Source organism: Pristis pectinata, chromosome 3 (assembly GCF_009764475.1).
Source record: "Pristis pectinata isolate sPriPec2 chromosome 3, sPriPec2.1.pri, whole genome shotgun sequence".
Lineage (NCBI taxonomy): Eukaryota > Metazoa > Chordata > Chondrichthyes > Rhinopristiformes > Pristidae > Pristis > Pristis pectinata.
In genome coordinates this window covers 69,392,334-69,410,059 of record NC_067407.1, presented here as the reverse complement: position 1 = coordinate 69,410,059, position 17,726 = coordinate 69,392,334, and the positions used below count along the sequence as shown (strand labels likewise).

Below are 17,726 nucleotides of genomic sequence, written 5' to 3'. Positions count from 1 at the left end.
GGCAGCAGGCCTTTGATCAAACTTGTTTGTGAAAGTTAGAGAGGAGAGGTCTGTGCCCTTGGAGGGCTGAAGCAGGGGGTCAGACTGGACAAACCCTGTCGTGGGTCAGGGTGGACGAACCCCGTCGTGGGTCAGGGTGGACAAACCCAGCCATGGGCAGCTGACTCATTATAGTGGGGAGCAACTCCTGTTGCTCCCCACTATAATGACAAGCATTAGATGAAAATTATAACTGAGTCTCCCTCATAGGGATACCGCAAATCATTGCTCCCCACGCCCACTGCCCCCCCCCCCGACCTACTGCAAGGAAGTAGGGCAGGGAAGGATCCCAACAACTGGCAGATGGTTACAGTATTGCCCATGGCAACAGGTGGGCAGGACAGCAGGGAGTTACAGGAGGGCCAAGGTCGGCAGTGAGGGATGAGGCTTCCCATTGTACCAGAGTTCTGGGGTCCATTAGTTGTGTGGTTTGTAGGTCGGATCATTTCCCTGGGATCTGGTCCATGGGCACCCACACTGAGGGTCTGGTCACTGGGACCCCCACACTGAGGATCCATTCACTGGGGCTCCTGCTCTGAGGGTCTGTCACTGACAATGCCCCTGCACTAACAGACCCCTACATAAACAACACTGAACAGGGAACCAGACAAGATGCCCTGATAGCATTTGCCCCCTAGATTTCAGCATCTTGTGTAGTGTTGCCTGATCCCATTGTTGCTCCCTGAATTTCCCAGTTTTTTTTCTGTTTCACTGCCTCTCCCTGCAGATTGTACAGCTGCACAAAGTGAGGCTAAGAATCAGGGGCAGGAAGAGGCCATGTTGTCACATGAGTCTGTTCCACCAGTCACTTATCTCTCACCCACATCTTTGATTCCATGCCCCCCGCTGTACGTTCTCACCACTGTATATTCGTCAGAACTCCAAAAACTCTCAGCCCCTGGGTAATGATATTTCTCTGTGTAAGTGCTGACCTCTTTATCCTGAGACCACATCTCTCTTGCCCTAGACTGCCCAGCTAGAGGAAGCAGGCTTTCACCCTGACATTCTCAAGCCTTCTGACAACCTTGTATCAAAGAGATCTCCAGCCACTCCTCTAACTCCAGTTCTCCTCAGCCCATTCTCAAGGAATTCAATCACTTCCCCAGGAACAAGGCCGTACTGCTTCCAGTCCTCACGTACCAGACACCAGAACTGATGACAGTCCTCCAGCTGTGAGCTCACTAAAGTTGCAGCAAAACCTCCTCACTCCTGTGCTCCAACTCTTGGAAAAGCCCTACGTAACAGGAGAGGCCCATCTGGAGTGTAGAATGTATAGGGGAGCACAAAGGGGGAGCACTGGCTAACAAGATAAAGGGAAGTCTCTAAGCATTTTACTGGTATGTTATGGGCATGAGAATAACCAGGGAAAGTGTGGTGTCCTTTAGGGACCAAAGGGAGAATGTATGCGCAGAGCCAGAGGATGTGGGTCAGGTCTCAAATAAATACTAGGTTCACCAAGAAGGACATTGTAGCTGGAGAATTCAAGGTGAGGTTTTAGAACATGTTACCATTAAAAAACAGGAGATATTAGATGTGCTTAAAGGTGGATAAATCCCCAGGGCATGATGAAATCTATCCCAGGCTGCTGTGAGAGGCAAGTGGGAAGATTGATGGGACCCTGACAGATTTTTAAATCTTCACTGCCCACAGGTGAGGTACCAGATGACCGGAGGACAACAAATGTGGTACGTCAAACCAAATTTTTGCCTAAGTCTTCCCCATGAAGGACTCTGCAAATATACAGATGATAACAGAATGGAAGAACTTGTCTGCCTTTAGTCCCCTGAGTACAAGTCCCAGGTCTCAATGGCCTGACCCCAGTTGGCTGCAGAGACAGAGGACCCATTGGTTAAAGCTTTCCAAATCGCACTGAATTCCAGGAGGATACCAGTGGACTTGAAAGCAGCCAGTGTGATTCTCTTGATCAAGAAGGGAGGAAGACAAAAAGAGGGGAACTATAGGCCAGTTAACTGAACATCTGTTGTTGTTAAGATGCTGGAGTCAATAATCAAAGAAGAAATAGTTAAGATAAGATAAGATAATCATTTAGGAAAGTTTAATCTAATCAAACCCAGTCAATATGGTTTCAGGAAAGGCAAATCATGCTTGACAAATCCGTTTGAGTTCTTTGAGGGCAAGGAGAGCAGATGGGGGGAATCTGTAGACGTGGTGTATTTGGACTTCAAGAGGCATTTGATAAGGTGCCACATAAGAGGCTGATGCACAAGGTATCGGAGGCTTGGATTGAAAACTGGCTGTCTCATAGAAAACAGAGAGTTGGAATAAATGGGTCCTTTTCAGGTTAGAAGGAGGCAACTAGTGGAGTACCCCTGGGATCAGTTCTTGGCCAACAATTGTTTACTATTTCTCTAACTATATCATGTTAAAACTTGGAAAAAATTAGGAGTGGTACTGTTGATCCTTCGCTTAAATTTGAGGATATCTGGAGTCCATTTAGAACCATAGAACCATAGAAAACTACAGCACAGAAAACAGGCTATTCAGCCCTTCTAGTCTGTGCCGAAACATTATTCTGCTAGTCCCATTTACCTGCCCCAGCCCATACCCCTCCAGACCTCTCCCGTCCACGTATCTATCCAATTTACTCTTAAAAGTTAAGAGTGAGCCCGCATTTACCACATCAGATGGCAGCCCGATCCACACTCCCACCACTCTTTGAGTGAAGAAGTTCCCTCTAATGTTCCCCCTAAACCTTTCCCCTTTCACCCTTCACCCTAAAGCCATGTCCTCTCGTACTTATCTCTCCTAATCTAGGTGGAATTTATTCAATCATTTATTCAATATTTTCACATGATTTAGATCCCCTTTCAATAACTTTCCAACTTAGAGGAATGGAGTTCACGACATAATATTGCTCTGTTTCTACTGAGAAATTTTAGTCCAGTTTTTTTTTTGTTTGTTTTTTTTTGAAATTTTTCTGTTTAGCTTAGTTTGGTTTGATATATTGTTTATAATTTTTCTTATTGATTTGGGGATTTTTTGTTCTCTTTCTTTTTTTATTTATATAATAAATCATTTTCTTTCCTTTCTTTTACATTATATTCATTTACTAAGAGATTGTTGGATCTACAGATTTTTTATGTTTTATTGTTCTTTATGATTGTCTAGGCCATGATTGTTCTCCTGATCTCTTTGTATTACATGTACAAACATTGATGTTATATATTAATCTGTATTAATTTGAAAACTAATAAAAAGGTTGAAAAAGAAAGAATTGTTTACTATTAGTGGGAGGATGTAAGTTTGCTGATGACACAAACTAGGCAGAAGGACAAGTTGTGACAAGGGTATTGTGACTGTACAATTGAGTGATTGAGCAAAAACTTGGCAAAAGGAATTCAATTCCTGTCACTAAAGTGCATAACCTCACACTTCCCCACATTACACTCCACTTGCCAAGTTTTTACCCAGTCACTCAATCTATCTGTAACCTGCTGTAGTGTGAGGTCATGCACTTTGGTAAGAGAAATCAAAATGTGGATTATTATCTAAATGTAGAAGTGTTTTAGTGCATGAATCACAAATTCATGCACTAAATCACAAAAAAAAAGGGCAAATGACATGTGGCCTTTATTGTGAGGTGGTTAGAGTTTAGAAATAGATAGGTTTTGTTACACCTGTACAGGGCCACACCTGGAGTACAGGACACAGTTTTGTCCCCTTACCAGCTGTAGGATAGAAACATAGAAAAATAGAAAAACTACAGCACAATTCAGGCCCTTCAGCCCACAAAGCTGTGCCGAACATGTCCCTACCCTAGAAATTACTAGGCTTACCCATAGCCCTCTATTTTACTCAGCTCCATGTACCTATCTAACAGTCTCTTGAAAGACCCTATCATATCAGCCTCCACCACCGTTTACGGCAGCCCATTCAACGCACTCACCACTCTCTGAGTAAAAAACTTACCCCTGACATCTCCTCTATATCTACTCCCCAGCACCTTAAACCTATGTCCTCTTGTGGCCACCAGTTCAGCTCTGTGTGGAAAAGCCTCTGACTATCTACCCGATCAATACCTCTCATCATCTTATACACCTCTATCAGGTCCCCCCTCATCCTTCGTCTCTCCAAGGAGAAAAGGCCGAGTTCCCTCAACCTGCTTTCATAAGGCATGCTCCGCATTCCAGACAGCATCCTTGTAAATCTCCTCTGCACCCTCTCTATGGCTTCCACACCTTTCCTGTAGTGAGGCGACCAGAACTGAGCACAATACTCCAAGTGGGGTCTGACCAGGGACCTATATAGCTGCAACAATACCTCTCAGCTCCTAAATTCAATTCCCCGATTGATGAAGGACAATACACCATATGCCTTCTTAACCACAGAGTCAACCTGTACAGCTGCTTTGAGCATCCTATGGACTCGGACCGCAAGATCCCTCTGATCCTCCACACTGCCAAGAGTCCTACCATTAATACTATATTCCGCCAACATATTTGACCTACCAAAATGAACCACTTCACACTTATCTGGGTTGAACTGCATCTGCCACTTCTCAGCCCAACTCTGCATCCTATCTATGTCCCTTTGTAACCTCTGACAGCCCTCCAAACTATCCACAACACCCCCAACCTTCGTGTCATCTGCAAACTGACTGATCCACACCTCCACTTCCTCATCCAGGTCATTTATAAAAATCACAAAGAGTAAGGGTCCCAGTACAGATCCCTGAGGTACACCACTGGTCACCGATCTCCACTCAGAATACGACCCTTCAACAACCACTCTTTGCCTTCTGTGGGCCAGCCAGTTCTGGATCCACACTGCAATGTCCCCTTGGATCCCATGTCTCGTCACCTTCTCCATAAGCCTCGCATGGGGTACCTTATCAAACTCCTTGCTGAAATCCATATACACTACATCTACTGCTCTCCCTTCATCGATGTGCTTAGTCACATCCTCAAAAAATTCAATCAGGCTTGTAAGACAGGACCTGCCCTTGACAAAGCCATGCTGACTATTCCTAACCATATTATACCTCTCCAAATGTTCATAAATCCTGCCTCTCAGGACCTTCTCCATCAGCTTACCAAACCACTGAGGTAAGACTCACTGGTCTTTCTTGAATAAGGGAACAACATCCGCAATGCTCCAATCTTCCGGAACCTCTCCCGTCTCCATCGACAATGCAAAAATCATCATCAGAGGATCCGTCATCTCCTCCCTCGCCTCTCACAGCAACTTGGGGTGCATCTCATCTGGTCCTGGCGGCTTATCTAACTTGATGCTTTCCAAAAGTTTCAGCACCACCTCTTTTCTAATATCTACATGCTCAAGCTTTTCAGGCCGCTGCAAGTCCCCACTACAATCCCCCAGATCCTTTTCCATGGTGAATACTGACGTAAAGTATTCATTAAGTACCTCTGCTATTTCTTCCGGATCCATACACACTTTCCCACTGCTGCACTTGATAGGCCCTATCCTTTCGCATCTCATCTTCTTACTCTTCACATACTTGTAGAACGCCTTGGGGTTTTCCTTAATCCTGCCCGCCAAGGCCTTCTCATGTCCCCTTCTGGCTCTCCTAATCTCTTTCTTAAGTTCCTTCCTTTTAGCCTTGTACTCCTCCAGATCTCTAACATTACCGAGCTCTCTGTACTTATTGTAAGCTTTTCTTTTCCTTTTGACTAGATTTATTATAGCCTTCGTACACCACGGTTCCTGTATCCTCTCGTGACTCCCCGTCTCATCGGAACATGTCTATGCAGAGCTCCACACAAATACCCCCTGAATATTTGCCACATATCTTCCGTACTTTTCCCAGAGAACATCTGTTCCCAATTTAATCTTCCAATTTCCTGCCTGAGAGCCTCATAATTCCCTTTACTCCAAATAAACACCTTCCTAGTTTGTCTGTTCCTATCTCTCTCCAGTGCTAACGTAAAGGAGATAGAATTATGTTCACCCACTGAGAGATCTGACACCTGACCAGGTTCATTTCCCAATATCAAATCAAGCACAGCCTCTCCTCTTGTAGGTCTATCTACATACTGTGTCAAGAACCCTTCCTGAACACACCTAACAAACTCCACCCCATCTAAACCCTTCACTGTCTGGAGATGCCAATCGATGTTTGGGAAATTAAAATCCTCCATCACAACAACTCTGTTATTCTCACACCTTTCTAGGATCTGCTTCCCTATCTGCTCCTCAATAACCCTGTCACTATTGGGCGGCCTATAAAAAACACCCAGTAAAGGTATCGACCCATTCCTGTTCCTAACCTCCACCCACAGAGACTCCGTAGACAATCTCTCCACAACGTCCACCTTTTCTGCTGCCATGACACTATCTCTGATCAACAGTGCCACTCCCCCACCTCTCTTGTCTCCCTCCCTGTCCTTCCTGAAACATCTAAAACCCGGCACTTGAATCAACCATTCCAGCCCTGGAGCCATCCAAGTCTCCGTAATGGCCACCACATCATAGCTCCAACTATCGATCCAAGCTCTAAGCTCACCCACCTTGTTCACAACACTCCTTGCGTTAAAGTAGACACATCTCAAGCCTGTCTGAACACTTCCCTTCTCTATCACCTGCCAATGGTACTTACTCCTAGCCTCCTCTATTTGAGAGCCAAACACCTCTTTCCCAGTCTCTCCAGTACAGATCCCACCCACCAACAATTCTAGTTTAAACTCTCCCCAGTCGCCTCAGCAAACCTCCCCGCCAGTATGTTGGTCCCCCTGGGATTCAAGTGCAACCCGTCCTCTTTGAACAGGTCATACCTGCCCCAAAAGAGGCCCCAGTGATCCAGAAAACTGAATCCCTGCTCCTTACTCCAATCCCTCAACCACGCATTTAACCTCCTCCTCATTCTGTTCCTATACCCACTGTCATTTAGCACAGGCAGTAATCTGGAAATTACTACCTTTGAGGTCCTGCTTCTCAACTTCCTTCCTAATTCTCTATAGTCTCTTTTCAGGACCTCATTCCTTTCCCTACCTATGTCATTGGTACCAATATGTACCACGACCTCTGGCTGTTCTCCCTCCCCCTTCAGGATATCTTGGACGCGATCCGAAACATCCCGGACCCTGGCACCTGGGAGGCAAACTACCTTCCGAGTTTCTTTCCTGCGCCCACAGAATCGCTTGTCTGCCCACCTAACTATAGTAATATTGGAGGCAATCCAAGGGAGATTCACCCAACTACTTCAAGAGAGATATCAAGTTTCAAGATATCAAGAGAGGTTAAACAGGTTCCCCTCTCACTTTAAACCTATATCCTCTAGTTTTAGACTCCCCCACTCTGGAAAAAGACTGTGACCACTCGCCATGTCTATATCCCTCTTGGCAAAGGGAATTCAATTCCTTTCACCATAGAACCATAGAACAGTACAGCACAATATAGGCCCTTCAGTCCACAAGGTTGTGCCGACCTTTAAACCTCGCCTAAGACTATCTAACCCCTTCCTCCCACATATCCCTCTATTTTAAGTTCCTCCATATGCTTATCTAACAATCTCTTGAATTTGACCAATGTACCTGCCTCCACCACCCTCCCAGGCAGCGCATTCCATGCTCCAACCACTCTCTGGGTAAAAAACCTCACTCTGATATCTCCCTTGAACTTCCTACCCATTACTTTAAAGCCATGCCCTCTTGTATTGAGCATTGGTGCCCTGGGAAAGAGGCGCTGCCTGTCTACTCTATCTATTCTTCTTAATATCATGTCTCCTCTCATCCTCCTTCTCTCCAAAGAGTAAAGAATAGCTCCCTTAGTCTCTCCTCATAATGCATACTCTCTAAACCAGGCAGCATCCTGGTAAATCTCCTCTGCACCCTTTCCAATGCTTCCACATCCTTCCTATAATGAGGCGACCAGAACTGGACACAGTCCTCTACGTGTGGCCTAACCAGAGTTTTGTAAAGCTGCATCATTACTTCGCTGCTCTTAAACTCGATCCCACGACTTATGAATGCTAACAGCCCATAAGCTTTCTTAACTACCTTATCCACCTGTGAGGCAACTTTCAGTGATCTGCGGATATGAACCCCCAGATCCCTCTGCTCCTCTACGCTCCCCAGAATCCTGCCATTAACCTTGTACTCCGCCTTAGAGTTTGTCCTTCCAAAGTGTACCACCTCACACTTCTCCAGATTGAACTCCATCTGCCACTTCTCAGACCAGCTCTGCATCCTATCAATGTCTCTTTGCAATCTTCAACAGTCCTCCACACTATCCACATCACCACCAACCTTTGTGCTGTCTGCAGACTTGCCAACCCACCCTTCTAACCCCTCATCCAAATCATTAATAAAAATCACAAAAAGTAAAGGTCCCAGAACCGATCCTTGTGGGACACCACTAGTCACAGCCCTCCAATCTGAATGCACTCCTTCCACCACAACCCTCTGCTTTCAACAGCCAAGCCAATTCTGAATCCACACAGCCAAGCTTCCCTGGATCCCATGCACTCTGACCTTCTGAAGAAGCCTACAATGTGGAACCTTGTTACATGCCTTCCTAAAATCCATGTAGACCACATCTACTGCAGTACCCTCATCAATCTTCCTGGTCACCTCCTCAAAGAACCCTATCAGGCTTGTGAGACATGATTTGCCCTTCACAAAGCCATGCTGGCTGTCCCTGATCAGACCATGATTCTCTAACGCTCACTGGTCGATAATTCCCTGGACTATACCTACTGCCTTTTTTGAATAAGGGGACAACATTTGCCACCCTCCAATCCTCCGGCACCATTCCCGTGGATAACGAGGACTCAAAGATCCTAGTCAATGGTTCAGCAATCTCCTCCCTCACCTCGCAGAGCAGCCTGGGGAATATTCCGTCAGGCACCAGGGACTTATCTGTCCTAATATTTTCTAACAGCTACAACACATCCTCTCTCTTGATGTCTACCTTGGTAACATTAACCTTACCAACACTGTCCTCAGCATCATCAAGACCCTTCTCCTTGGTGATTACTGAAGAGAAGTATTCATTGAGAACCTCACCCACTTCCACAGCTTCCAGGCACATCTTCCCACCTTTTTCTCTAATCGGTCCTACCTTTACTCTCGTCATCCTTCTGCTCTTCACATAAGTGAAAAAGGCCTTGGGATTTTCCTTAACCTTACTCGCCAAGGCCTTTTCATGTCCCCTTCTTGCTCTCCTCAGCCCCTTCTTAAGCTCCTTCCTTGCTACCCTATATTCCTCACAAGCCCTATCTGATCCTTGCTGCTTACACCTTATGTATGCTGCCTTCTTCCTCCTAACTAGTTGTTCCACCTCTCTTGTCACCCATGGTTCCTTCACCCTGCAATTCCTTCTCTGCCTTACCGGCACAAATTTATCCCTAACCTCCTGCAACAGATCCCTGAACATCGACCACATCTCCATATTACATTTCCCTTCAAAACTGTCATCCCAACTCACACTCGCAAGTTCTAGCCTTATAACCTCATAATTTGCCCTTCCCCAATTAAATATCTTATCTTTGCTCCTATCCTTGTCGATGACAATGCTTAAGGTTAGGGAGCGGTGGTCACTATCCCCCAAATGCTCACCCACAGAGAGATTTGTCACCTGACCCGGTTCATTACCCAATACTTGATCTAATATGGCATTCCCTCTCGTCAGCCCGTCAACAGGAATCCGTCCTGAACACACTTAACAAACTCTGCCCCGTCTAAACCTTTGGCACTAAGCAGGTGCCAATCAATATTTGGGAAGTTGAAGTCTCCCATGATAACAACCCTGTTATTCTTGCACCTTTCCAAAATCTGCCTCCAAATCTGCTCGTCAGTATCCTTGCTGCTACCGGGGGGCCTATAGAATACTCCCAGTAGAGTAACTGCTCCTTTCTTGTTCCGAACTTCCACCCATACTGACTCTAGAGAGGATCCTTCCACATTATCCACCCTTCCTTGCAACTGTAATAGTATCCCTGACCAGGAACGCCACCCGTCCTCCTCTTCTCCCCCCCCCTCTCTATCCCTTTTAAAACACTGAAATCCAGGAATATTCAGTATCCATTCCTGCCCTGGTGACAGCCATGTGTCTGCAAGAGCCACAATATCATAATCCCATGTACTTATCCAAGCTTTCAGTTCATCACCTGATACTTCTTGCATTTAAGTAAATGCACTTTAGCCCATCCACCTTTCTACTTTTATACCCTCTCTATATGTTAGATCTGACTTTACTTCTTCCACTGACCTACCCCTCCGGTTCTCATCCCCATCGCAAACTAGTTTAAACCCTCCTGAACCACACTAGCAAACCTGCCTGCAAGGATATTTGTCCCCCTTGAGTTCAGGTGTAACCCATCCACTCTGTACAGGTCCCACCTTTCCCAGAAGAGATCCCAATGATCCAAAAATCTAAAACCTTGTGCCCTGCACCAACACCTCAGCCACACATTCATCTGCCATCTCCTCCTGTTCTTACCTTCACTATCATGTGGCACTGGCAGCAATCCTGAGGTCCTGTTCTTCAGCCTTCTGCCTAGCTCCCTAAACTCGCTCTGCAGGACCTCATCCCTCTTTCTACCTATGTCATTGGTACCAACATGTACCACGACTTCTGGCTGCTTTCCCTCCTGCTCAAGAATGCTGTGGACCCAATCAGAGACATCCTGGACCCTGGAACCTGGGAGGCAACATACCATCCTGGATTCTCGCTCACATCCACAGAACCTCCTGTCTGTTCCCCTGACTATCGAGTCCCCTATCACTATTGCCTTCCTCTTCTCCTCCCTTCCCTTCTGAGCAGCAGGACCAGTCCCAGTGCCAGTCCGAGATCTGGCTTCTGCTGCTTGATCCCTGCAGGTCATTCCCGTCAACAGCATCCAAAGCGGAATACCTGTTATTGAGGGGAACAGCCTCCGGGGTCCTCTGCACTGTCTGCCTGTTCCCCTTCTCCTTCTCTCCCCTGACAGTCACCCATCTCTCTGCCTCCTGAACCCTAGAAGTACCTGCTCTAAGGGGGGGGGGGGGTGTGACTGTCTCCTGATGCACAGCATCTACATATCTCCCTCCCTCCCTGATGCTCCGCAGTGTTTGAAGCTGCAACTCCAGCTCATCAATTCTGAGCCAAAGTTCCTCCAGCCTCATGCACTTACTGCAGATGTGGTCGCTGTACTGCACAGCAGGGTCCAATAGCTCCCACATAATGCAGCTGCAGCACATCGCCATGCCCTTCATCTGAACTAGCCTTTTTCCCCTACCTAGCTGTAGTCTACTTAAAAATTTATAATAATAACAGTAAACCTTACCCTTACTTACCAGCTACTCATGGCCTCCACCTCTTGATGCCAAAGAGAATGATAGATAAGTGGATTCCTCCTCGACTCGTTACTGCCTAAGCCCGTTGAGCCAAAGCCCAATCACTCTACTCCCCCTCACTCCGCTGCCCGCTCCGACGCTGCCCGCTGGATATGGCAATATTCGTTTTAAACTGTTCGTGTGCTACCGACTGACGTCACGCACCTGCGCAGTCTATCCCCGCTATCCACGAAGCTATATTTACCTTGCTTGCACTGGTTAAGGCTGTGTCCGACTGACTTCTCTCTTTCTTCAGCTCACAGTCTTTGGCCATGTAACTTGCTGAGAGTAGCTGGGTGTTCTTCACCACATCTTCATGAGATTTGGAAATTTCTAGAGAAAGACAAGTTTTAGCAATGCAGCACAAACTTCAATTCATTCAAACTTTCTTTGATAATGTCACTCTGGTTGAGAAGATAGAACTAAATTTGATGGTTTCTTCCTATCACATACTTGAAAATCCATCAGCCATTGATCAGAAGAGTCAACGTTTGCCTGACTGTGCCTCCTTGTGCAGCCCCTGCTTCAGTAATGAGGTTGCGACCAGCGAGCTGAAGCAAGTTGTGGTGAGAAGGGATGCTGCAGAGGATGAGGGAGCAGTCTTCAGAGTAGGGCAGTGGGGTGGGAGCAGTAGAGAGAGACTAGATGGCCAGGATTTGCCAGGAGAGCTTCCAGTATATCCAGTGAGCCTAGGAGTGTGTCTGCTCCTCTTAAACCCCTTGCACAGAATACTTCCATAAATTAATGTGTTTCCTGCAATGTGGCAGGTTTCGGCAGCACCAGTGGTCTTTTGGTCACTTGTGTGGTGCCAGTGCTGACCTCAATCATGACTCTGGCTCACTAGTGAGCCTCCAGGCTTGTCAGAGCAACCACGTAACAGGATGGAGAGAACGCCCACATTGATCACCTCAAAACTCCTTCATATCTCCTAACTCACAACTGTCCATCTTTAAAAGTCTTTCCTATTGGACACAATCAGAACTTCAACTCAAGCTAAAACCAAGAAAACAACAGCTTGGGGGATTCAGTGATAGGTTTGTAAAACTTTAAGCCTTTGCACAGGAGGGGGGGGCAGGGGCACGGGGGGGTGGGGAGTGCTCTGCAGGGCAGTGCCAGACCTGCATCACCTGTCCCTGTCAGTGCGGCTTCAGTGGACTGCTCCTATACAGAGCAACATCCACTCAGCAAGCACCTTTAACACAGCGCTGCTCAGCACCACTGTCACACAGTAACTGACACTGACCTGGGGAACAGAGTATCTTCTAGTTCAGGTTTCAGAACTTGTAGGCTTTTTAAAAAACTTGCACAGAATTGACTTTCAAATGTTGTCCATTTCCAAATAGAATTCTAAGTTACAATGGAACATCAGGATTTTGATCTCATAAAATGAACTAATAAATAACATCAATTGACCTTAAATCTAAGTAATGTGAGGCACCAGATATTTAACTCTAGAAAGGAGGACTTGCAACCAGACCTACATTGGAGGGATAGAACTGGGACCACTTACGTCTGACACGGTCAGTGAGGGACCAGAACAAGTTCTCCATCGACCTGGTGAATCCTTTCGAGTGCTTGTCCTCCTAGGAACATTCAAATCATCTTTCATCAGTTATGCAGTCTTTAACGATGTTTAGTTCTTTCTCAAACAGAGTGGCAAAAATATGGAATTTATCTTTCATGCTGACCAATTATCCATGGTAGATCATAAATGTATAAAATCCAGTTTGTTTGCAACAGTTTTATAAATATAACTTCAAGTAATAGCTGTGTTCAGGATCCAACATATTACAACAATAATTAAGAAAATAATAAAAATCAAGGGCAAAGGGCAAATAGGATGAAAACTGCAAAATCTGATGGCAATTAATGGCCAGCAGAGAGACTGACAAAGGGTCATAAGCCTGAAACGTTAACATTGTTTTTCTCTCTCCACAGATACTGTCTGACCTGCTGAGTGTTTCCAGCATTTTCTGTTTTTATTTCAGATTTCCAGCATCTGCAGTTCTTGGGAAGTTTGAATTCCTGCTTAAGTGTGCAAAGAAGCACAGAAACTGGCCCTTCAGCCCACCGAGCCTGTGCTGACCATCAGGCACCCAGTGATTGCACTGAGACTCTGGGGTCCAGCAGTAGGGTACAGATCTCCTGCAGTTTGCAGCAAGGACACCTGCTCAACTTGCACCAGGTCTGCAGCCTCTCTACACACAGACATGGCTGCTGAGTGGGAAGGAAGTTTCATATAACTTAGATTGTATTGAGCTAATTTAAAGATTTCAAATGTTTTCAATTATTTTTAGCTTTTTTAATATCTTTTTTCAAAAGTGCAAGGGTTATAATAGATCTGAATGTGTGACAGCATGTCCAGCGAGAATGCCCAAGATGATGACTTGACTGATGACTAGATGTTGTCTACATGGACTTTAGCAAGGCCTTTGACAAAGTCCCGCATGGGAGGCTGCTCCAGAAGGTTAAGTCGTTTGGCATTCAGTATGAAGTAGTCAATTGGATTCAACGTTGGCTTAGCAGGAGAAGCCAGAGAGTGGTAGTAGATGATTGTCTCTCTGACTGGAGGCCTGTGACCAGTGATGTCCCATAGGGATCGCTGCTGGGTCCGTTGTTGTTTATCACCTGTATTAATGATTCAGATGATAATGTGGTAAACTGGATCAGCAAATTTGTGGATGACACCAAGATTGGGGGTGTAGTGGACAGTGAGGAAGGCTATCAAAGCTTGCGGCGTGATTTTGACCAGCTAGGAAAATGGGCTGAAAAATGACAGATGGAATTTAATGCAGACAAGTGTGAGGTGTTGCACTTTGGGAGGACAAACCAGGGTAAGACTTACACAGTGAATGGTAGGGCTCTGAGGTGTGCAGTAGAACAAAGGGACCTGGGAATACAGATCCATGATCCTTGAAAGTGGCATCGCAGGTAGATAGAGTCATAAAGAGAGCTTTTGGCACACTGGCCTTCATAAATCAGGGCACTGAGTACAGGAGTTGAGATGTTATGTTGAAGTTGTACAAGACGTTGGTGAGGTCGAATTTAGAGTATTGTGTGCAGTTCTGGTCACCTACCTACAGAAAAGATATCAATAAGCTTGAAAGAGTGTAGAGAAAATTTACAAGGATATTGCCAGGACTTGAGTTACAGGGAAATGTTGATTAGGTTAGGCTTTAATTCCCTGGAGTGCAGGAGAATGAGGGGAGATCTTCTAGAAGTATACAGAATTATGAGGAGTGTAGATAGGGTGAATGCATGCAGGCTTTTTTCCCCTCAGGTTGGGTGAGACTAGCACTAGAGGTCAAAGGTTTAGGGTGAAATATTTAAGGGGAATCCAAGGAGAAACTTCTTCACTCAGAGGGTGGTGCAAGTGTGGAACGAGCTGCCAGTGGAAGTGGTAGATGTGTGTTCAATTGTAACATTTAAGAGATGTTTCAAAAGGTACATGGACGGGAGGAGTTTGGAGGGATATGGTCTGGGTGCAGGTAGATGGGACCAGGCAGATGATCAGGTCAGCATGGACTGGATGGGCCGAAGGGCCTGTTTCTGAGCTGTAGTACTCTTATGACTGGAGCTCCCTTGGGGGGTGGGGGGCCAAAGTCAAAGGGATCTTCCCTCTCCCAGAAAGTCCCACATCAATAATACTATGGCTGTCATAAAAACTGAGAATGCTAGAAATATTCAGCAGGTCAGGCAGAAATTGTGGAGAGAGACAGAGTCAATGACCTCTCATCAGAACTTCCACTCTGTTTCTCCCTCCACAGATGCTGTCCAACCTGCTGAATATTCACAGCAGCAATCGACAAACTGGTGGAGACAGTGAGGGATGATATGCTGAATGCAGAGGGTAATGGATTGAACAGTGAGGACCAAGGGAATTATATCTCTGTTCTGCCTGGGTGGAGGGGGTGTGGCAGCAGATGTCTAGAAAATGGAGGAAATGCAAGAGAGGGCTCCAGCAACCATGGAAGAGGGGAAGCTACATTTCCTGATAAAGGAGGACATTTCAGAATTTCTGAAATGGAAGGCTCCAACTTGAGAACAGAGAGAGAATGGCATCCTTACAGGACATGGGATGGGAGGAGGTGTGGTCTAGATAGTAGTGGGAGTCAGTGGTTTATAATGTACATTGGTGGATAGTTTGTCTCCTGAGACGGAGATAGAGAGATCCAAAAAAGGGAGAGAAGTGTCAGAAATAGTCCAAGTGAATTTGAGAGCAGGGTGGAAGTTAGTAGCGAAGGTGAGAAAATTGACGAGTTCTGCATAAGTGCAGGAGGCACACCAATGCAGTCCTCAATGTTGAGGAGAAAGGGTTGGGGAGGGGTACAAGGTTTGGAACAAGGATTGTTCCACATGGCTAACGAAAAAACAGACATAGCTAGGGCCCTTATGAATGCTTATGGCTACACCTTTAATTGTAGAAAGTGGGAGGAATTGAAGAATGATAGGCACTGAGAGAGTAGTTAGGAACAGAGGGACCTTGGTGTCCAAGTCCAAAGATCCTTGAAGGTGTCAGAGCAGGTAGATAACATGGTTAAGAAGACATATGGGATGCTGGCCTCCACTTCTCAGGGCATTGAATACAAGACTCTAATTTAACTCTAATTTTATTAAACATTGGTCAGACCTCAATTGAAGTACTGCATGCAGTTCTGGTCACCAAACGACAGGAAGTATATGATAGTGCTATAGAGCATACAGAGGAGATTCATCAGGACATTGCCTGGGACGGAGCATTTCAGTTATGACAAGGGACTGGAGAGATTGGGTCTGTTTCATCTGGAGCAGAGGGGACATCACTGAAGTTGTGAGGGTATAGATCGGGTAGACTGCAGGAAACTTTTCCCGACAACAGAGGTAGATAAAACTAGACGACACAGCTTTAGAGTAAGGGGTGAGGGATTTAGAGGAGATTTGACGAGGACCTTTTTCACCCAGAGAGTGGTGAAGCAGAGTCACTGACAACATTTAAGAAGTGTCTAGACAAGCACTTGAATCACCCAGGCATAGAAGGTTCTGGGCCAAGTGCTGGGATGTGGGATTATAATGGATGGGTGCCCACTCGTCAGTGGTGATCCAAACGGCTTGTTTCCATGCTGTATGATTCTACAACATTCTCTACTTTTATTTCAGGTTTGCAGCACCTGAGGTATTTTGCTTCATGATCACGACTGAACTGCAAGAATCTACATCTGTGTGTCTTTTCCAATATCTCTGGGACTGTTGGTTATAAAGTCTTTCAATCACAGATAAAATTAACAGCTCATCAATTATCATTTGTTAAAGAGAGTTCCTGATTTCTACCATCCCCTTGTGTGTGGAGGTGTTCCCCAGCTGTTCCCCTCAGACCACAAGAAGCAGGGGACGGAAGAGGCAGCCTGCTCTGCCGTTCAGTAGGCTTGTTGTCCGTGCACCTCCCTGCCCTTTCTCCGTAACCCATAACCCCTCACTGTGGAAGTCTACCCCTCAACCTTAAATGTAGCCACAGCCATGCCAAGACTCACAGCCCTCTCAGAGAAACCCTTCCTCATCTCAGCTTCCTTATTCTGAGACTATGCTCTCTCTCATAATTATTGCCCTGCTCCTTGAATACCCCTCCATTCTCACCTATTCCTACAGTCCTACAGTGTGACGACTGTCCGTGCCTTCTTTCCCTTGATGTTTCTAACCTCCACCCAAACTGACTCAACACCTTCTGAGCCCAGATTGTCCCTTATTTCATCACTCATTGACCGTCCTAACTCATCATTATTTTCTTTCCCAAAAATCAATTATACCTGAATATTAAGTTCCAACATTTATCCCCTTGCACCACATCTGTAATAACTGTCAGATCATACTGATTCACCTCTAGTTGTGATGTTAGGTTATCTACCTTATTACAAATGTTTTGGGCATTAAAGTCCTCGGACCTGGAGGGAGGCCGGAGAAGAAATTGCAGAGGCCCTTGCAGCGATACTTGCTTCATCGTTAGCCACCAGTGAAGTTCCCAAAGACTGGAAGTTTGCTAATGTTATTCCATTCTTTAAGAAGGGTAGCAAGGACAAACCAGGGAACTACAGGCCGGTCAGCCTGACGTCTGTAGTGGGGAAGTTACTGGAGGGAATTCTGAGGGATAGGATCTCCCAGCATTTGGATAGAAAGAGTTTGATTAGGAGGAGTCAGCATAGATTTTTGCATGGGATGTTGTGTTTGACGAATCTGTTAGAGTTCTTTGAAGAGGTAAGCAAAAAGGTAGATGAGGGTAGGGTAATGGATGTTGTCTATTTGGACTTTAGCAAGGCCTTCAACAAGGCTCTGCATGGTAAGCCGGTCTGGAAGGTTGGGTCCCAATGGAATCCAGGGAGAATCCAGGTGGATTCAAAATTGCCTTGGAGGTCGGAAGCAGAG

The 17,726-nt window shown here is 45.9% G+C and overlaps 1 protein-coding gene across 1 annotated transcript in view; it reads right to left on the bottom strand.

The window, feature by feature from the left end:
* sytl3 (synaptotagmin-like 3) overlaps positions 1-17,726 on the bottom strand; it is a 65,732-nt gene that overhangs the window by 15,874 nt on the left and 32,132 nt on the right. Inside the window, exons 6-7 of the mRNA XM_052011205.1 lie at positions 12,844-12,916; positions 11,539-11,666 (exon numbers count right to left, since the gene is read on the bottom strand). Coding sequence (XP_051867165.1) covers positions 11,539-11,666; positions 12,844-12,916 — 201 coding nt within the window. The remainder of the gene's footprint in view (positions 1-11,538; positions 11,667-12,843; positions 12,917-17,726) is intronic.